We start from the raw sequence: 21,650 nt of genomic DNA on the forward strand, positions 1-21,650 counted from the left end.
TTATAGTTTTTAATTGGCTGAACTAAAATAATCATTTTACCGTCTCTTCCACTAAACATTTCTTCTTTGCAACATAGGGACATGCCTATATTTTAATATTAATTTTTAAATATTTACTCGTATTACTTTTAATATTTAGTGAATACTTTATGTAGATGATATCATTATATCTACCCGACATGTAGGTCCAACAAGTTGAACCTATTGGTCAGGCAAGCTATAGCACCATAAGAATAGCAATGTGTTAACTACATAATATTGAGTAGAAAAAAAGATGCAAGTGACAAGGCATGTATTAGAAACCAGGTTGAAAATAAGATAGATGAGACAATAAGGCAGTCGATTAAGATGGTTTAAGTATATTCATAATTATATATTAGTTCGAGTTTACTTGTCCATTAGCTAACATTAGGGATAATCGTATTCACTTTGCGCATGTGATTGAAAGAGACTAACTCTATGTTAATGTATGAAGTAGCAAATCTCATTGCACAAGATGCACACCAAAGAAATTTTTTGAAGGACCAAAGCAATTCATTCACCTTCCGCATGTGATCGATAGGAATTGATCGATATCTTTCTCCAAACAAACAAAAAGGAAAAGAAAGATAAAACATAAATCATGGATCAACTAAGTCCTCTCGAGGGCTTTCTTTCTTAAGACGTTGTAACCTTCCGTTTTTTGAACGGATTCTAACCCATTTCCCAATGGTCAGATAAATGGTAATCATCTAAATTTATAAGACAGTTCTGGGTATGTTCATCAAATTACGATTCAGTTAACAATTAGCACTTGATAATTCATTTCTTCAAAGCTTTTTGTTTCTTCTGATTCAGTTTTTCTCATTTTTCGCTTCTCAAAAGAAAGAATGTGAATTTATTTCTACCTTTTGTAAGGATTTTGGCTTGGAGATATATAAGATCCAACTATAAATAGTTTAAGCAACTCCTTCCTCTTCAACCCCCTCAGTTAGTGATCAAATGCAATGAGATATGTATATTTTACCTATCTCTTGAAACAAAATAGGGATAAACCCTATTTGATTTTAAATGACTTTTTAGAGATCTCAAATTCATTTGATGCTCTTTCCTTCATTCTTCTGATTTAGCTTACCCATGCCAAGGTGCATCCTTTTTCAGGAAGCTCTGCTTCCAAACCTCTAGTTTTAATTTACACATTTAAGCATATGATAGGGGACAGAAATGTGTTTCTACCCTTTGTATACAATACCAATAAAAACTTGAAACTGAACTCACAATGAAGATCTTCTCTAATCCCAACCTCCTAATCCACCTACACCACATGTAGTTTAAATTTAAGGCTACAAATAGCAATTCTCATCACAACTTTTAAGTATTTTCAACAAGGAGTCTAGAAGGGTTTGATTTCAATAGTCTTCTTGGTTCTTTCTACCCTCCAATAAGACCATTGAATTCTACTACTTCAAAGTTGGTATGCCAACTCCTTATTTGTTAAGGGGTTCCATGCTATTGACTAACAATTTCATGATTTGACTATCTTCTGTTTCCTTAGTCATCAGTCAACATGTTAAAAAGATTATCCCTTAAATATTTTGTTTTCTGATTATATTTGAGAAATCTTGATAAACCTTGCTTGGCCTTTTCACATAATTTTATCCCTTAAAAGTATACTTACCCTTTCAATTACTAAACTCCATGGCTGATGTGATAACTCCACATGAATCAAACCAACTTCTAGAACTAAAAATTAAAATTAAAAAATAATCCAAAATCTATCAAAACCCAAAACACTAACAAGCAACAAGCACAAAAACCACAATAGATAAAGTGGGGCCCATAAATGATAGGATTATGGCACTAAAAAAGGACAATCTAAAGTCTCTACTTCTCAATTATCTTCTTAACTGAAAAATCAACATGAATCATTAAAGACCACCAAGGCACATAGATAATGTCAACCTATAAATAGATTATGCAAGCAATAAGCACAATGTTGAAGATATATGTAAACTGAAATTTGGGAAAAAATACAGATAACAACCCTCAAGGTGGATAACAAACAAACAAGAAGAAAGGAGAAGTCACTCTCTAAATAGCTGTTTGCACCAACTCATCAACAGACTCAAAATTTCGATTTCAAGAATTACAGACATAACCGCAATTTTCTGCTAGGAACAATAAAACAATAAGACACAACAGGAGCAATAGCAATTTCAGAACTTGAGCTCTTTCCTAGTGTTAAGCTTGTTTGGGTAAAGAGGGCAATAAACTCAACTTTACATCATACCATTGTATTCTGAACTCAAGGCTTTTTACATTCCTAATCACTAGAATCGTCATTCTCTTCATCTTCATGTTGGGTTACTACTTTCTCAATAAACCTTTTTCTCACGCCCTCGATCACAGCCTCTTGGGACGAACTTCCACTGTGGCCATCATTAAGCACAGGATCTGATCGGCAAAGCACTAATGCCACACCTGAATATGAAAGCAACAAGCCAAACACGATCAATGCCTAAAAGTAAATGACACACCAAGCAATGGAAATAAGCAAAGACGATCAACATCTAAAACCAAATGACACACTAAACAATGGAATATCATACCAATTTGCCACAACAAGGAATATAGCAGTATTAGTTCATAGCACTGTCTTACAGCCAAGTTCCCGGTAGATAACATAATGATAAAAAAGGAGGGGCTTTGTACTTGAAATTGATTGATGCTCTACACAAAAAGTTGCACTCATTGAATATCCATCAGTATTTCTTGCAAGGGAAGCATATTATGACTGATTTTCAGTTATTTCCTGTAACTAGTTCTATTGACCTAATTCAAGAACAAACATAAAGTTGACACAATCTTAACAACTACAATTCAGCATGTCAAGAAGAGGAGATGGTTTACATAGGCCCTCACCCAAAGGGGTTTGCATCTACAGAATACAATAAACACACTTTTGTAACGGCCAATTATCGTACACCACATAATAAATGATGTTACTCAATCATGTGACCCATTAGATGATTAAAAACAACTCTTAAGTAACATGCTAAGAATCCAATGTTGCTGGCAATGCTACCAGTTTTCCCTCTTATATAGCAACTTCACCACATATACCAACCTCTATGAGTATACCAACTTTACCTGCTAGCAACCTTTAGACTGTTAGACAATGACGTTGGAGCCTTAGCCAGTGATGATGGATTCATAAAAGTTGTTTGTATATAGCATAGAAATGTTGGTATATGCGTTGAAAAGTTGTCACACATCGTGGCTTCAACAATGTTGGAGTCTTAGGCAGTGATGCTAGAGCCTTAACCAGCAATACTGAATTTTTAGCAAGTTGTTTTTGCACCATTTATTCGATTTATCTGTCCTACGACAAAATACATGATTCAGTGTCACATCATTCATTGTGTAGCACATGATGATTGATCATTTCAGAGGTGTGTGTTTTTCATGTTTCACCAGTTTCCAACCTCAGCCGAGGTTCCCCCTTCATTAACATGCTCCTTCATTCACAAGCTTCTTTTGACAATCACCATGTCATAAGTTCTTGAATAGACATCTTTGAAAAGCTCATTTAATTGAGTTAGCTTAAACCAATACCAAGACTAACATGCTCTAGGGAAGAACAAACTGTAACCACTTCAATGAAGGAACACAGAAATATGAACCCTCTTCCTCCAAAACAGCTAGTAAACTGTTCTTGCTAATACTAGAGTAAATTTACCTATTGTCAATTCTCTTGATTGGTAAACCTTATCATGATTTTCCTTTTTTTTCCGTCTTCTTTATTTTTCTTGCAAAAGTAACTCTCTTTTAAGATCAAATTACATAAACTAGGAAATTTAAAAGACAAAATTAAATCTTTTCAAGCAAGAAAACAAATAAGTGGCAAAACATAACGGGCTTTTGCTGTTATTCCAGAATTTTTTCTTTTGTTGAATAAATTGACACGTATAGACAGCTGAATGAGCTTTCTGGTCTAACAAAGCAAGGTAAGGTCAGGTATTTGGCGAAAAAAGTAAGATGCATCATCTTGGATTAAAGGCAGACCACAGTCATGGGTTAGCTATTACAAGGCTAATGTGTGTGAATGTAAACAAACATTTCATAGAAAAAGGTTATCCATTTGTTTCAAAGCATCATCTCAACTGGTCAAGGCACTTTCTTCAGTTATTTAAAATCGGATGATTGAAGCTACACACATTTCAAACGAAGGTGAAAGATAAATAAATAAAAAATATAAACAGTTTAATGCATATACAAAATTTTCTTCACCAAGAAAACTAATAATAGTTTCATATTAAGACAATAGAGTCTTTTGCAGGAAACAAGTGAAATGATCAAAGCTACACAGAAAGGAAGAAAATGAATCAAAAAGGCAGGAAACATTTAAAAGGTAATCAGCTTCTGTATTAACTAGTGAAAAAATATATAGCTAAGTAACTATAATGTTCAAGCGCATAGACATCCGACCTCTTTAAACAAGCCATAACAAGGCTTCTTATAAGCAAGTATAGACAAATTTACCTTCTGGAGTGCATCTGCGACCAAAATGATGCATGCCAACCAACGTTGCTTTCACTGCACCACTATTGTACACTAAGATAGTAGGAAGATTGCAATCTGGGTAGTTTGGGATGCAGTCAGTGGAAATGATTTTAACAAATTTGGTAGCAGGGTATCTAGGAGCTAACTCCTCCAGGCAATTTAAGAGTACTCCACAATCAGGTATCCTGTCATCAAATCTCAATATCAACAACCATTAAGACCCATTTTCTATAAAGAAGTAAGATGCATGTTTTCACATTTATTTATCCAAATCAGGCCTTCTAAGTGTCAAGGTATTCCCAAAAGAACCTACTTAGGATCTCCCTTCAAATAGGGGCATAAGTTATGATTCCACAGAAGTACTTTAAGGAAATGCGCAGCTCTGATAAAGCACAATTTTATGAGGTATAGTATGTGATTTTCCAAAAAATTAACAACTATACCTTCAATAAGCAAATGACCTTTCCACTAACTTGAAATAGTTCTTTCTTATTAATATTGGTCTTTCACACAACACCCAGAAGCAAACCATACACCTGTGAGACTTGAAACGAAAAAACCTTACATTGAGAAACCCACCAATGAGACCATTACACTGCTGACAAAATCTTTACTTCACTAAGAAAAGAGAAGTGATTTCAGTAAAAGGACCAAAGGGCAGCAGAAGTTTACAAAGCAAGGAGGGCGGGAATCATAACAACAGGAAAATGGTAATCAACCCCATCTTCATCTAGGCAGTAAGTTAAACTGTCAATAAAGCTATTAAGATGAGACCTATCAATTATAACATTACAAGACAATCACAAATTTCATGAAAAACATTCCAATGCCTCAAGAGGGTCAATTGAGTTATTGAACCAACTTATTTCAATGTTTCTCTTGAGAATAATCAAACTTACATTCTGTTTTAAGATTTTTAAGATACTTCATTCAGAAATGATACCTTTTTTGCATTATTAAGAATACATTTGCCTTAGGGCTCTAACAATTGCAATCAACCATGAAATTCCTCATAAGGATAGAAGAAGAAACAAGATCAGGTCAAATTTCCACAGTCATTGATTTTCTTTTTTTTACCAACACAGTTATTGCCATCAATATCATTTACAGCACAGAATTAAGTTGTACATAAAGAGTTGAAAAGTTACGAATATAAACAACTTGTGCAAAGCTTCAAAAAATAAAAAATAAAAATAAATGAACAACTTGTGCAATCTACAGACCAGCTTCGTATAACAACGCCATCAAAGGTTTTACATTGAAAATGGTCAAGTGAAAGGGTGAAGCGAGGCTTGGAAAGGAGTTCTCTCCCGTAAAGAAATTAGACTTTGACAACTAGGAAAAGAACAGGACACTTTTACAGCTCCTTGAATGAAAAAAAAAAAAAAAACTGAATCATTCTAGAGGCGCATGCCAATGGCAGTAAAACCTAATAAGAGAAATAAACAACCAAAATTTAACAAAACACGAGTTAGAAAAACAAAGAAATTACCCTTCCTTGTACAGAAAAACAACAACCCAAACATCTGGTGGTGCCCGTGAGACCTCTCTCACAAAATCCGCCCCTGTGATTGGGACCACCGACCCATATTTTGAAATCCTAGCCGTTTCTCTCAACTCTGATAACCTCTTCTTCCTTCGGCATAAAAAGGACAATAGAAAAGTCAGCAAATCCAAGACAAACCCTTTCTTCTCATCTAGTTCAGAAGACAAAATCTTCACTTCAAACAGAAAGACGTAACGAACATCCCTAATTCTTTTTTTTTCCAGTTACCTGATCATTCAAATAAAAAAACTTACCTGTATTCTTCGAGGAACCTATCATCATCAAGATCCTGATCATCCTCCAGATCTTCAAGCTCTTCTTCAGTCTTCTCATCAATCCAAGCCTTGTCTTTGGGCTTGGATTCTTCATCCTCTGCCGGAATAAACGGAGATGGTTTCAAAGGGGCAGGTTTTGGAGGCAAATTCCCATATTTTCTCTGCAGATCATCCCATTCAGTTGTTGTTCCTTCAACATCTTTGTAAACAAAATGATAATCTGCCATGCTTTGCAATATTGGTGCTTCGTCAAATTCACAGCAAAGAACCTTCTCGCTCTGCCCCGACGGCTTTGAGACAATTTCAGTTCGCTAGTGTGAGAGAAGATCGTAGAATGTATTGTACTCTTTCGGGCTAATAGTGAAAGCTGGAATGAAAAATAAAATTTCCAAAGAATTATAAATTGATTAGTAAACTAGCAAAAGCTTCTCTCATCTGATGGACAGCCGATAAAAATTAATTGAACAATAAACTAATGAAATTGATAATGAATTTTTTTTTTAAAATAAATAAAACATAATAAGTAAATGTAATTTTTATAATTAAGATTAAGAAATAAATAATTAAAATTATTACGTGAAATAAATTAATTAATTAAATGATTCTGTATTTTCAGCAACCAGGAGAGAAAGAGAGCACATAAGTGCAAGGGGAAGAGGGGTTGGACCCAGTTTAACTCTGGTCATTCAATCAGTTCAGCCTAGGTTTTATAATGTTGGTCCTACTCACTTTTTAATATAGCTAATAAGTTAACGTAGGGCTCAGATTTTCATTAGTATAATTTAAATTTTTTATTTTAACATATCTCATATTTATAACAAAAATTAAGTCATGGCATTAGTATAAATATGGCACTCTAAGTGATAATATTATATCTAAATTTTTATTGTCGAACACCCATTCTTGGTACCTCTGAAGAGGAGAGCCTCCCTTTTGGTTTTGTTTGCTGCAAGTGGGGGATTACACTCCCAAATCTTACTCACATGGATATATTGACCAATGGTTTCTGCTCTGATACCATGTTGAAACCATTGGGCTAAAAGGCTCGAACCTTTTAGGAAAGCAACCCCACGGATCTTATACAAGGACTGGCCCGATCGATACAAACACAAATTCCAACGGTTTCAGATTGTCTCTGGGATGTTTCAGATTCCAGAATTTTAAGAACAACAATTGGCAGAAGATAGGATTTCCACGGATTTAATACGACAATACCCAAAAGCACCGGATCTTAAAACGAAGAGTTTTCACAGGAAACAACCAGTGAGAGATGAGAGCTGACAGAAGGGAGACACTCCTCACCAAAGAGGAATACTGACAGAGGCAGGGATGTGGAGAGAGATGAGGAAGAATGCCATGAACGAATACCCTAGAATGTCTGGAAGAGACATATTATTCCCCAATGTTAGAAGGAGATATAAGAGGGTGAGACGCGCGCGAGAGGCTCCCTTAGAGCTCCGAGCCATTGCAAATATTTTAAAATATATATTATAATTAATAAAAAATAAATGAATAATATATTAAATATAGTTAAACATTGATAAAACACTATAAATTTATTGGTTTAATACTTATTGATATGAAAGTAAATAATTATTGATAAAAATAAAATTATATCATATTTTATATTCATAATATTTTTAATTAAAATTTGTTTTTATTAAAATATATTGAAATTTTAAATTATTATTTTAGTATTAAATATTAAAAAAAACATATTATTATGGTTTAGTTACATTAAATATTATAAAAAAACTAACTAAACACTAATGATTAGTTGATCTCAAAAGAAATACAACATAATAACAAAAATCATTTAAATTAAACTAGAAAATAATATTATTAATTATGGTAAAATAGTATTATTAGTTATATTAACATATCATTACCTAACTATGTTTTCTTTTAATATACAATAAACGTTGATAAAAAGGAAATTAAATAATATCATTTTTGAGAGATTTCATACGATAATGACTCATTTGAATTTTATTAAATTTGAGATTTACTTACTTAAAAAGTAACAAATTATCGTTGTTAGGGTTTCAATAAGGGATAAAAAGGTTTATCCCTCTTTGATCTAATACGAAAAGTCATTTGGTACAAAACAATTATCTCAACCGTCTTATCATAATCGGACGTTTGAGATAACCATTGATCGAACGGCTGAGATAATTATTGATTAGACGATTGAAATAACCGTTAATCACGATCAAATAGCTGAGATAACGTTTCACATGTTTCATACCAAATAACTTTTCGTATCGTATCAACCTCACAGGCCTCTACTATATCGTCACCTTTTATCACTTTTGTTTCTGAAACCCACCTGACTTCCCCATTTTTGTAAAACTAGAGGGCTTCTCTCTCAAAAGTTGCTCTATCTTCTACTTCCTTAGGAAAAATAGAACGAAGAGTAAAATAAAAACTTAGTTTAAATAATTAAATGAATACAAATAACTCAGTAACACCAAATTTTTAAAACTACTAAACACACTATTTTATAACTAAATTAAATCAAATAATATAATATAAAATATAATACATAGAAAACAAAGGAAAATAGTGGCCAACGTGACTCAAATGTCAGTCATGCTAGATAACCTTACCTCTCCCTAGGGGTGGGCATGGGTTAGGTTGGGGTTGAGTTTTTGAAAACCTAAACCCAACCCGTTCTTTATTCCCTTAACTTCATCCCTGCCCCCCCAAGACTTTATGCAGTTTTCGTAACTCAAGATAGGAACTGGGGTTGTTACAAAACCTATTTTTTGACATTTTTCTTTCTTTTAGTCTTTCATTCATCATTAACAGAAATTTAAGTTATCAGCCAAAATCAACTAAAATTTATTTTAATTAAGAAAAAAAAGGGACCTTGGATAGGCCCACTGGCTTGTGTTAATACAAAAATATACGACTTTCCTCAGAGAATTTACATAAAATGACTAGAAATTTCAAAAGAAAAAGCAATTAATAATTGAAATATTAAGGGAAACGTTGAAGAAATTGAAGTTCAAACCTTTAGTAAGAAATATAATGTGTCACAGAAAGGTTCAGAGAAGACAACACTTTCCTCAGAAACGGTAGTATGGAATCAAAATACAGTTTATATCGATTCCTACAGTGAGTTACAGGAAAAAGAGAACGAAAAAAAAATCCACTACCTCCCTCTTTTAAGTCTGCCACCCAACCGTGAAGACTGCTGCTCTTCTGCGAAGGGTTGGGTCGAGGGATCGGATACAGCAGGCAATCTCGGAACACTGCCCTTCCCCTTCTTTGAATTTGGACCTATCTCTTCAATCATGTACTTCCAACCATCAATTGGTCTCCTCCGGCTAAATATGTGAGACTTTATAAAGCTTGCAATCTACAATAGCCATTTCAAGAAACATTATGAAAAATAGCTGCCGTAGAGTTTTGAGTAGGAACAATAAGACTAGAATTTTTTTCCTTACGTTTATTTTAGGACAGGAAGACCGTGTATTGTAAATTGTAAAAGTGTTAGTTCACAGAAGGATTTGAGTTTAATGAACCGAACCATGCTAATCATACATACTGAACTATTTACATGATAATCATAAGGCATTATTTACCATAAAACATCAGAGGGAAAAACTTTTATGTTGGCTAACCTGGAATTTGCTGAATGCTATCCGGCGTTCAAATTCTTGGACAAGGATGTCTTCTTCCCTTTGTGACATCTCCCAAATATTCCCATCTTGCACTTTCATAGTTGTTTCCCATCCATCTGGCTTAGTTTTGAATTCAGAAGTGCTCGGACATTTAGAGTCGCTTAGTTCATTAGCAGAATGGAAAAACCTGCAGTGTCCAAAATTTATGAGATAACTCCACACTGACGATAAACTGCTACATTTCACAACATAAATAAATAAATGATAAAATGCTTCATATCTAGCAATCTCAAAAACATCAGTGAATGTCAGTGAATCCAACACAAAAGTGAAATACTAAAGCAACACAAAGACAATTTAGAGAAACAGCAAGTGCATAGCTTTTTTTTAGAAAAGCTGTTTCAGCTAGATACAGAAAGACAAACAAGAAAATTTTAACTGGAGCAAGTGCATAGCTCTAATTATTAAATCCTTATTTTTTCTTGTGTGAATGATTATAAGGCCCTTCCATGAAGCAATATTGAGCAATAAAAAAGAGACAAGAATGCAATATGACCTTTCTGAATTAATAAAAGAAGTAAAAAACTCACTCAGAGCAACTGTCGAGTAATTTTTCAATATCATTCCCATTGCCACCCATATTCCCCAACCTGGCCTCCTCCTCTTTCTCAGTCTCTTTCATCCACAAACTCGCATGAATCCTTTGCTTCTTTAGCCTGTAGTCTCTCTTCAAACGTTCAACATCTGTCATTTCTATGGCTTCTCCTCCATCCACTGGATGTTTGATAAAATTCGCGTCCAAATTTTTATTTGTACCTCTTCGTTGGTTCCAATTTTCATCCATTTCTTGAACAAAGGCTTTTGTGTCAGTATCAATGTCAGTTGGCAGAACCACACACGGCTCCGAGAAGTTGACATCAGTCTCCCATGGAGCACGATTCTTTCCCTGCATGTCTTCGGGAAGCCACGCCGACTCCCAAGCATCGTTCCATTCATCATCACCATTTCTTGAAGAAGAGAAGGGCTTATGTGAATTAAGAAACGGTTTTAGGTGGGAGGAAATTCTGAGGATTGCAGCTGAATGGAGGCATCTAAGGCTCAGCATACTGATGCCCCAATATACTTGATTTTACAGTGAAAGGTGAGAATAACTAAAGGTATCATGCGTTCTCTGGGTGGAAGTGGATGGCTGGCACTTCATAGTTGTCTAGAATTTCAAAGAAGAAGACAATGTTTGTGAAATAGACCAAAATAGTGTAATAGAGCTCTCAAGTCTTCAATAAACCAAAAACAGGAATTTTAAGGCACCAAGTATAGGTCAGCTCTATAGCCAGACACAAATAGGCCAGAATACAAAAGGAAAATCCAATTGCTGGCCTTGCTTCCAACCTAGTGGTTTTCCAAATAGAAACCATTAATGAAATTGCAAAGTATTCCTAATAGGCAGCTTTTGGTAGGAAAGAAAACAAAGATAAAAAAAAAAAAAAAGGAAAAAGACGTTTATGTTATCTTGTTTGCTAGAGGAGAGATGCGGTATCTCTTGTTTGGATGCACATATAAAGTGGAAAAAAAATCCAAATGCTAAAAGACAACATTAAAAACATAAAGATGAGTGTATGAAACTAATTATCAACAGATGAGACATGAGCATATAACTCTATATATGCACCAGCTAGTAGAATATGCATTTATTAACTAACTGAATACTTTTTTTTTTTTTTTGAGAATGTTGAATTTACACAGATACACTACACCAATTACCCAACGATAGCAGAATCTTGTCTTCTTTGCTGTATGAGCTTCGACGAACTCCACAGAATCAGCGTCCTTAGGAAGAAGTGGACCACATCCAAACCCCAATACCGGAGGCCACGACCACTCCAGAAAAATCTCTCAGAAACGTAGAAAAGGAAGCAAACGCGAATGTCGTATCGAAGAACAAAAATCACTCACCTGAAGATAAAAATGTTTGTGATTAGTCTATCACGAGCATGCGTAGTAGCCTAGGAGTTGCCTAGGAGCGCATCAGAGATCCAGATTGTCGCGGGGATGTTCCAGATTCCATAATTTTAAGAACAAAAATTGGCGGAAGATAGGATTTCCACAGAGTTAATACGACGATACCCCAAAGCACCCGATGTTAAGACGAAGATGGCGACATGAGAGACAAGAGAGCAGGCAGAAGGGAGAAACCCCTCACAAAAGAGGAACACTGACAGAGGCAGGGACGAAGAGAGAGACGAGAAAGAATGCCATGAACGAATACCCTACAATGTCTGGAAGAGACATATTATTTGGCAATGTTAGAGGGAGATATCAGAGGGTGAAACGCGCGCGAGAGGCTCCCGTGAGCTTCGAACTAATTACGATGTTATCTAATAAAAACTGTAATTTAAAATTTGATTGAAATACAAGTTTTTTCTAAAAATGGAAATCTAAATTTAGCAAATAGGAAATGAGCTTTGCTTATTTTGATGTTGATATCTCTCTTTGAAAATATCGGATTGGGAAATGGTTTATTAGATTAGAAAATAGACTCATAAACCTCCCTCTTTTGAGATATAATTATCTATATAAATTTTATTCTTGATGGCACGAAATGTCTCGATAAATGAAGTTTTCTACTGTTGCTCAAATTTTTCCTCCTATCTGACCTTTGTTGCTTGAAATGTCGATATCTCTTTGTAAAAAACTTTGATTGACAAAATTCTATTTGAGTTAAAAGCTATACTAAAATATCTTTGTGAAAATAAATAGTTGATTTCTAGAGCCAACACATAAACGCAAGAGATCTCAAGGGAAAAAGATAAGAAAAACTCTAGCTTTTGGGAGAGAGGAGACAAGAAACCAAAGAAAGAAGTAAGAGGCAAAAAGAGAAGGGTGTAAGGATAATTTTGAGCCAAGAGGAATATGTCTGAATGCTCTACCCCATTCCTTGAAGTTGTATTTATAGTTGTGAGAAAGTATTTACATTGATTTTAATGCCCTTAGGGTGACATGATTCAAAAGGAAAAAAAACATGAGAGAACATACACCAGCTTGCACAATTACAAGTTTATGTCATCTCTGAGAAAGTTATTATTATTTACTAGTCATTCCACCCTACACATGTAAGTGTCTTTTAACAGTCCTCCTCAAACTGATGTTTATAACTTTACTTTGCAAATAATCTTGGTCAAGAAACTTGTATGCTTGAAAAAAAAAAATTGATATTGCATGACTTGAAAAAGAAATTTTGATTGTCTTGCTTTAATTTATTTTCTTCTTGTTCACATCTTGTTTGTAGTCTTCATCTTATTTTCATTTTGTTTCCCCTTTACTTAGATATTCTAGTCACATAAAATTTGATTACCACAACATGTGGAATTTTTCATAGCTGGCTACCTCTTTCTTGTACTTTTTTTTCTACTTCTCCCCCTTAAGTTGGGGATTTCTTTGTTATTTACCAAGAGACCTAGCTTGCATAAAATAATGGTGAAAGAAGAAAATCACTCCTCGCTATATAACAATACTCCATACACTAGTCAAAATGGTCACAGTCTAAAACATGTTTCACTCAATTTCAAAGGCAGAAAAACAATCCAATTTTAGGGCACAACAAAGAAACTACTCACTTTTTTAAGGGTAGCTAAAACAAAAAATAACTTTTGGGTGAAAAATAAATTTTTTTGACTCAAGTTAGATGTTTTGTAGAATTTTGTACATTTAGGTAGTGGGTTTATAGGCATTGCTCTGAAGTGATTTTAGAACAATAAATGGATAAAAAAGTTACTAGGTTTGACTCAAGAGAGAGATAAAAATTTCCTCTATGAACATGATGATTGAGGAAACTTAAAAAAATATCTTCAATAAGAAAGTTTTGAGGTGAAACATAATAATAGAAACTTTTTAAAAATAAATTTATCATATAAGACAATTATTTTTTTAACATAACTTGACCAATTTGGAAAGAAAATATTCAAGAGAGAAATTATGGAATAAGGGAGATTTAGGTTACTAATATTTAGAATTTAGAACGAGGAAACAAAAATTTCTAATTCAAAAATTTCAGACTATGTCAAAAAGGAAACTAAACTCATATAGGGAAAAACTTATTTTAAGGAAACTAATGTAATGTGAGCTCAAATAAAGGAATTAATGAAGGAAAGATACACAAGTTGGTCTAATCTTGACTAGATTTTGAAAACGAATAGGGAACTTAACCAATATTAGTAACTCAAAAAGTGAAGCAAAATATTCAGCTTAAATTCGGATTTTCGCATGTAATAAGATACCAATATGACATTTGATTCTTTTAATATAGATATATCTCTCTACAAATATCAGATTGAGAAACGATTTATTGGGATAAAAATTAGACTCACATATATTTCTTTTGAGATATAATTCTCAATATAAATTCTTAGTTATGTTGGTACTATCTATTCAGAAAGTTGAGGTTTTTTGTTATTACTTGAAACTTTTTTACTGTTTGACCTTTGTTACTTCAAATATTATGTAATGTCTATTCCATTTCAGAATTCGGGTAGTCCGATAAAAAACATCAGTTACGTAATACACACACCATTTCGTGAGTACTTCCTAGTCCTACCTTGTTGAATCTCCAGCTTGCTAACCATTACGTTTCTGAAAGTATTGTATGTTAGAAGTGAGATCTTGTTCGTCCATTCGTCTCCATGTTAGTGGTGAAGTCTTGTTCATCATCCATCTTACTAGCTATTCGAGTCGACAAAATGGTCACAACCGTGTTCACTCCTACATGGACGGGGACTAGCTACTACTGGTTTCTTATCGAGTAACAAGAAATCCGTTCTCACCAAATAGAGAGCACGAACAGTTCCCCCGAAGAAGTAATTAATACCTCAGTCTGTTTCTGAACGTGGCAAATTTCACCAGATTATTTGCTTTAGATATTAACGGACATTTTTGGTTATTTGCTTTCGTTTCGCTGTTTCAAACAATCAATGGGTTATTTGCTTTTTAAAACTCAGTGACGTTTTCTCTTTGTTTCAAATAGTTGACATTGTTTATCTCTATTAAGGGTTGCCCAAAAGAAGAAACTGTGTTCACTATAACCTCAAAAGAAGAAAAGAATTATTCGTAGAGAGAACATAAGATTTATAAACAAAAGCCCAAAAATAATTCGATGTGTTAATAAAAAAAGGCAAGAAGATACAGTTTATTTTGTGCATACAGGTTTTTTTCAGGTAACATGATGCATCAAAACGATTTTACACGGGATAGATCAGCAAAGATCAGAGAAGAATACCTCGTACTGAAAAAACAATAGAAAAAGGCTCAGAAAAAAGATCTTCTACCCAGAAAGGGTGATCCTTGTTTTGCTTCTGCTTGTGTGGGCTTGCTATCATTTTGAGATTCTCGCCTTGACAACTTGTGGTCCATCAAAAGAGTTTTCTGAAATGTCTGAGAAAAGCCCGTTGCAATTATGGTTACATGAATCTCACCGTTGTATCTATCATCAATTACTGCACCAAAAATTATATTTGCACCGGGGTCTGCCAAACTTGTCACGATCTACAAATAAAGGCAATCGTAAGGAAATATGACTGAAGCAGAATAACGTTCCACATATTCAAAAAGAGCCAATTCCCAGAACATGTCAGGCAGCATGTAAAGTTGGGATAACACCAGCGGCCAATCGGGTTCATGCTCAAAGCTTAATGGTCAGAGCATCAAAACCTGTGTAAACCCATTCAATGTGGATCGGGGCTAATTCCATGTTTATCCAACTCATAGCCATCAAGATTCCCACATTACACAATTAACCAATCTTGGGTTTGAACCAGCCAATGAAAGGCATCCCTCACAATTTACCAACAATCAACATCAGGTATCTGTGTCAATGGTTGCTGCATCAGTCGAGATTAAATAACGAGGAAAACCATCCAATAACATACCTGTGACACTTTGTTTACTTCTTGCAAAGTTAGATCCTTCCCTCCAGTAATGTTGTAAACAACACCAGTTGCCCGTTCAATTGAACTCTCAATTAGAGGTGCTGATGTTGCCTGGACTGCTGCTTCTTCTGCACGATTTTTGCCGGTTGAAACCCCAACACCAAGCATAGCAGTTCCGGAGTCTTTCATTATAGCCTTCACATCTGCAAAATCCACATTCACTAAACCTGGAATCTGCATCACACCAGACAATGACGATTACTTTTGGAGTGAACAAGTTTCTTTGGAAAGATCTGATATCGGAGTGGGCTGACTACTCACTGTAATTATGTCTGAAATTCCTTGAACACCTTGAAGAAGCACATCGTCAGCAAGAAGAAAGGCCTCCTGTAAAGGAGTCTGTGGAGATGCAACATCAAGCAACCGATCATTGGGTATCACAATAAGAGTGTCGACCCATTCCTGTAGCTTCTCAATTGCTTCCAAAGCCTGCACCACAGAAACGTTGCAGTTTCCAAATGTAATTGTATCCACCACCACAGTACCAAAGATCCAGAAACTTTGGATGATACTGATGTGCTCAGATGAACAGAGCAGAATATTTCTCAATAGACAAACTGGGCACATTGTATTTCAATGATATAACATGCATCTTCCTGGAATTCATAAAAAAGTAACACAGAGATACCAAACCTGTACGGCCCTTCGTCGACCTTCAAAACTGAACGGATGTGTGACCACCCCAACAGTTAAATAACCAGCATCTTTAGACAATCTAGCCACAACAGGAGCAGCACCAGATCCTGTCCCACCCCCCATTCCAGCAGCAATAAAGACTAAATCTGAATTGGTAAGAACTTGACATAGTGCATTTTTCGACTCCTCCGCAGCTTGCTCACCAAGCTCCGGCTTCCCCCCAGTACCTGTTTCTCTGAATAAATATTTTGTCAACAGCGAAAAAAACGAGAACGCATACCCTTATTTAATAAAAAATGCAGACATGGTTATTTTAATGTAGATTGCAGAGGAGCCTAAACAATACAAACTAGTGAAAAACATATGCAAAAACTCATATACACAGGGTAATGACTAATGAAAAAACAGTTAAACATATCCCTTATCATCTGAAAAGAAAAAGTTTTGTCATAATAAAACTAATAGTCCTGAAAGTGGACAAATGAGGAAAAGAAAGATACCGAAAACATTGCTTATTGGATGCTCTGGTAATAAGCTATCATACCTAACCCACGAGTTAATTGCTCTCCAATGTGGACCTTCCGCTTCGCCTTTGACTGCAGTAAGGCCTGTGAATCTGTATTTACTGCATAGAAATCAACACCCTGAATCCAAAAACAAGATAATCAGAGAGCTGCAGTGAAGTTTGGCAAAAGCACAAGTCAGAACTATCAAAAGAGTGTAAGAACGTCCAAGCTTTTTTTTTTTATGTTGATAAAGTGAATTGGGATCTATGATTTGTTTGCAACTAGCAGCCTGTATTATAGTGTAGTAACCCGCCATATCAGCAGCCATAATCAGGAAGAATTTCACTGTATATGAAGGACTAATGCGGATTGCGCTTGTATATGAAGGACTAATGCTAAGATATTACTATCATTATATATTTAGGCCCAAACCCAGTTTAGCCAATGAATCCACTAAAAACTGGCAGCTAGAACCACCTATTTAAAATGTGTCATGCAGCACTAACTCTTCTTTGACATCAGTTGGCAGCACAAGCCAAAGAACCCCGAATTCAGAAGAAAGAGAGTAAAATATGTTAAAGTACGTATTACGTGGCTACTCACAATGGAAGTATGTGGCACTGACCAAAGCATTTACAGTTTCAACCATCTAGACGTGATGAATCATTTAAAATTTCAGCCTGGAGCAGTTTTATGATGACACCATAAGGGAAAAATTGTAATCATTCAACAACATATAAGACAAACTCTCCTCTAGACGGATCTCATGTTCTTGAGACTAGCTGTTCATTTGTGGAGTAGGTTTATCTCTATTAAATTGTTTGTCCTGGTCGGTTTGTTTCTTCAGATTCTTGATTGATTTGTCACACAGGAAGTCATTGACAAATCTGGAGTGTTTCCATTTTAGGATTTGTCATTAGACCAGTGTCGCTAGCTCGAGGGGCATGTTATAAAGGCTGAGCCACATGATACGCCCTTACGGTGAGGTATCAATTGTTTTCAAAATGACCAGCCGATGAACATCCAAACATGAAAACACCACAAGCCCCATCTACATAAATTCACGAGAACAAATTCAACGAGAAATATCATTATAAAAAACAAAATATGAATTAGATGGAGTAGATACCTGTAGGCCACTCCCAATCATCCGATCAACAGCATTATTGCCTCCGCCTCCAATTCCAATAACCTTTATCCGAGCACTCTCCGAAGGCGACGAGAGGGAGCAAAAACAGCCCTTCGAGATAAAAACCCTGAGTTCAGGGGGACTACAAATAGAGAGAGGCTGAGTGGGAGAAGCTGGTCTGGGAAGCCGTACAGAATTTACACCGAAGCGGAGAGAAGAGGAGGTCAAACGGAAAGCGGAGAACGAAGACCGGGGAGGGTGAAACGTGCAGACATTCTGCGCGGCTACGCCCCTGCAACACCGCATTTTCGCTTAGTCAGAGACACAGAACGGCCTCCAGGTTTGGATTTCTCGGTTTCGGGGCGAATGACGAGATAACAGAAGAAGAGAGAAATGTAACTCGCGGGAGCATGCGGCCTCGGTTCCTTCTTGTTGGGTCCGACATTTGTCAGTGATATTTTTAGAAAGAACCCGATCCAGTCAAATAGCGGTTCGAGATTGAACTGGGTCCGGATGACCATAGGTTACTCTTATTTACTATTTTTAGAGAAGCAAAATACAATTTAATGCTAGAGAACCAAGGACTGCATGGGCAGAAAGTTGCCCCGGTCCGGTTCCTTTAAAACTTCTCTAGGTTGGGTTGGCCCATAGAACCGGTTTTGTCTTTCAAATTTTAGTTTTATCTCCCAATAAGACCCTCGCTTTGTTTTGAGAAATCACACTTGAAAGACAATAGAGCCTCCTCCTTTTTTAGGCTATTTAAGGAATTTCACTCTATTACGAGCTGTTTCCGGCTCTGCCTTCTGTTTTATGAAGAGGATAAACGGGTCCTCCCCAACCAACAATGCCGCGCACTCTCTGCCTTCTGCAGAGCTCTGCACTCCTGCCCATCTCCTGCTCGACAGTTTCTGCTCCCGAGAGTTCGTCGCCCTTTCGAAACCAAGACTTTAAAGGATTTTTTTCATCGAAACTAGCTTCTGTGGTTATTGCTCTAACGGTCACCTCTGCAGTACCTTCTCTGGCAATTCCTTCACTTAATTCTCCGTCACTCTCTCCCGCAACTCCATTCTCGCAATCTCAGAACCTTCAGATCGGATTGGAAAATGGGTGTGCTCAAGATCGTTGAATTTTTAATGGATTGTCTTTGGTTCGCCGAAATGTCTGTCTCAATTACGCAGTTCTTGTTTTGCAATTTCGTGCTAACAAGGTTTGGTTGATTTTACTGCAGGAAGATAAGACCGTGCCCTGCGACCAACCCAGGTTGTATTTCCACGAACCCAAAGTCATCGTCATTCGCATTTCCGTGGGAGATACCGGAGAGTGCTTCCGGCACTGCTGTTCAGGTAAAAGAGGCGATTATTTTTGTTGGGGATTATCTAGAACAGTTTGGGAGTTGGGACTCAGTAAACTTGTGTTTCTCCGCAGAAATTAAGAGAAGCTATATTGAAAACACAGGCAAATGTGAAGATTCAGGCCCTTGAAGATACTCCAGATGGTAACTGCCTCATATTAATATTCAAATTCTCGTGGTTACTAGGATTGTTTAGCTCAGTTCAGTCTCATTTCTTATTTTATCTGATGAACTGTTTAACTTTTCCAAGCGACGGACCTCGTCTGAGATACAGTCACTGAATCACCGCCAAAACTGACGATAAAGTAACAGGGTTATCCGCTTCATCCTGATTTAAAGATAAAAAAAAGATGTCTTTCCAGATTTTGCAAGCTTCCACTTAGCTGGATTCTTTGAAATATAGTATTTTCTCACGCGTCTTCTGCCAATTTTATTCAATACCCATTTAATCATCATTTAAATGAAACATAGTCGGGATCTAATAAAGCAACTGGCTCTTGATTATGGAGACTTTGATGCGGCTCAGAGGTCTAAGTAGATGAGGTTTCTAGATTGAGGTCTAAAATTCAAGCCTCACCAAGCCTGGGGGTAACACCAGAGAAAATTTCTTTCTTGATATCTTATTTAGGCTTGTAGATAAGGTTTCAGATCTGAGCAATTGTTGCAAAGTTGTGGTTGATAACTTTTGGTAAGGAGGTTAATAAAAAAAGAGTGAGAGAGAGAGAGAAAAGTCTGTGAGTAACAATGCAGGAACCCGAAGAGGAGGCAAGTCTGCTATCTTTCTTCGGTGTCCTGATTGGAAGGTTTTGTTGCCCATCAAACCTTGAGATGGAAGTTAATTCTGAATTACCTACCAAGTGAACCAACAAACTTATCGAGGAAAAGAAAAACTTAATGATACATTGAAGAGAATGAGAAAGAGAAATGCTCACACTAGAATGACAGACTCAGCAGCACATATATTCTATTGCTTGTAGCATTTATCTACTGATAGAACTCAAACACTAATTGGGCAGATCCTTTTAACAAAAAACTACATTTCTAGGTGAAGATACTATAAATGGTTATATAGGTGCTCTTGGTATTATGGAATGCTCTGTTACCCAGCAAAAGAAATCTACACATTAGCATTTACATTAGTTGGTCTTTGTCACTGATGGAGTTGTGTCTCAGGCCAGTATCTCCAAGCAGAAGTGGATGGAAGTTTTGGTCGTGATGTGCTTGAGTTCTTGGTGAAAAAAGAGGTGGCATCATACAGATGCATGGCCACAAAAGTGACTTATGTTTACCCTTTCACAACAGCCATAGGTGACTCCAGGGGACAAAAAGAAAGATTGAAAAGAATCGTGGATCAGTTGGGATGGATTGAGCCTAATTTTGAGTTCATGGACTGAGGCACGTTCATGTTCCCCTTTAGCTTAGGTAAGGCTGTTTTTAAGCAGCACTTATCACATAATTGAGGGAACTCTACGGGTATATTTTTTTTGCTATCTTCTCAGAAGAATGAAACAGAACTTGTGATTTGATTGACTCATCTGTTTTGCACAACTGATTATAACTCCTTTAATAGTTCAAATGTTTCCTGGAACGTCTGAAACGATTTTCTTCATAGTTGCCATGTTTGTTATCTGCTGTTCAAAAGCATGTGTTGGCTGGTGAAGAGTAAACTCATATTGCTTGGTTATGACAGATTGTATCTTTCCTTTGTTCAGTTCATGTGTCTGGTTACCTAAGGCCGTTTGGTCTAGTGGTATTCTCTTTACATCAGGTAGTGAGTTTGAATCGCACCACGCCCCTCTCAAAAAAAAAAAAAAAATCATGTGTCTGGTGCATAGCCACCCCCTGTTTGTAAGGCTAAAGGTCCAATAATCTTAAATCATGTAAGGGACACTCTCTTGCATTCTATATGAAAGTGCCCCTTGATTTTCGAAGTTCTTTCTCTATATAAGATGGAATCAAAGTCATCCATTCCTAGGAAACCTAGAGGACACACCAAGTTTAATTAAACCCACTTTAGATGCCAATCCAATTTGCATTTTTGATAACACTAATTATTAT

The 21,650-nt window shown here is 36.0% G+C and overlaps 4 protein-coding genes across 5 annotated transcripts; 1 reads left to right on the forward strand and 3 right to left on the reverse strand.

The window, feature by feature from the left end:
• Positions 1–2,067: 2,067 nt before the first annotated feature.
• Positions 2,068–6,710, reverse strand: LOC137963148 (uncharacterized). The gene is made up of 4 exons (XM_068810322.1): positions 6,343–6,710; positions 6,035–6,178; positions 4,522–4,727; positions 2,068–2,460 (listed from the first exon to the last, which is right to left on the reverse strand). Exons 1-4 carry the CDS (start codon positions 6,588–6,590, stop codon positions 2,303–2,305), a joined length of 756 nt encoding a protein of 251 aa, XP_068666423.1. The 5' UTR covers positions 6,591–6,710; the 3' UTR covers positions 2,068–2,302.
• Positions 6,711–9,357: 2,647 nt separating this feature from the next.
• Positions 9,358–12,265, reverse strand: LOC137952767 (protein GAMETE CELL DEFECTIVE 1, mitochondrial). 2 transcript variants are annotated; one of them, XM_068799833.1, is made up of 4 exons: positions 11,946–12,265; positions 10,583–11,199; positions 9,993–10,179; positions 9,358–9,727 (listed from the first exon to the last, which is right to left on the reverse strand). In XM_068799833.1, the coding sequence occupies exons 2-4, from the start codon at positions 11,095–11,097 to the stop codon at positions 9,521–9,523; spliced, it is 909 nt and encodes a 302-aa protein (XP_068655934.1). In that variant the 5' UTR covers positions 11,098–11,199; positions 11,946–12,265; the 3' UTR covers positions 9,358–9,520. The 2 variants fall into 2 exon arrangements, with proteins under 2 accessions (XP_068655934.1, XP_068655942.1); XM_068799841.1 differs by lacking the exon at positions 11,946–12,265 and adding an exon at positions 11,754–11,930.
• Positions 12,266–15,115: 2,850 nt separating this feature from the next.
• Positions 15,116–18,590, reverse strand: LOC137952761 (cell division protein FtsZ homolog 1, chloroplastic-like). The gene is made up of 6 exons (XM_068799821.1): positions 18,242–18,590; positions 17,151–17,250; positions 16,604–16,833; positions 16,232–16,399; positions 15,911–16,144; positions 15,116–15,527 (listed from the first exon to the last, which is right to left on the reverse strand). Exons 1-6 carry the CDS (start codon positions 18,545–18,547, stop codon positions 15,291–15,293), a joined length of 1,275 nt encoding a protein of 424 aa, XP_068655922.1. The 5' UTR covers positions 18,548–18,590; the 3' UTR covers positions 15,116–15,290.
• A 471-nt stretch (positions 18,591–19,061) lies between these two features.
• On the forward strand, positions 19,062–21,219 carry LOC137952783 (thylakoid lumenal 17.9 kDa protein, chloroplastic). Its single transcript, XM_068799853.1, has 4 exons — positions 19,062–19,348; positions 19,470–19,584; positions 19,667–19,736; positions 20,766–21,219. The coding sequence occupies exons 1-4, from the start codon at positions 19,086–19,088 to the stop codon at positions 20,984–20,986; spliced, it is 669 nt and encodes a 222-aa protein (XP_068655954.1). The 5' UTR covers positions 19,062–19,085; the 3' UTR covers positions 20,987–21,219.
• The last annotated feature ends 431 nt before the right edge of the window (positions 21,220–21,650 follow it).

Source organism: Aristolochia californica, unplaced genomic scaffold (genome assembly GCF_029961685.1).
Source record: "Aristolochia californica isolate CCGP_79_NKW_82.1479 unplaced genomic scaffold, dmAriCali1.0.hap1 SCAF_1, whole genome shotgun sequence".
Lineage (NCBI taxonomy): Eukaryota > Viridiplantae > Streptophyta > Magnoliopsida > Piperales > Aristolochiaceae > Aristolochia > Aristolochia californica.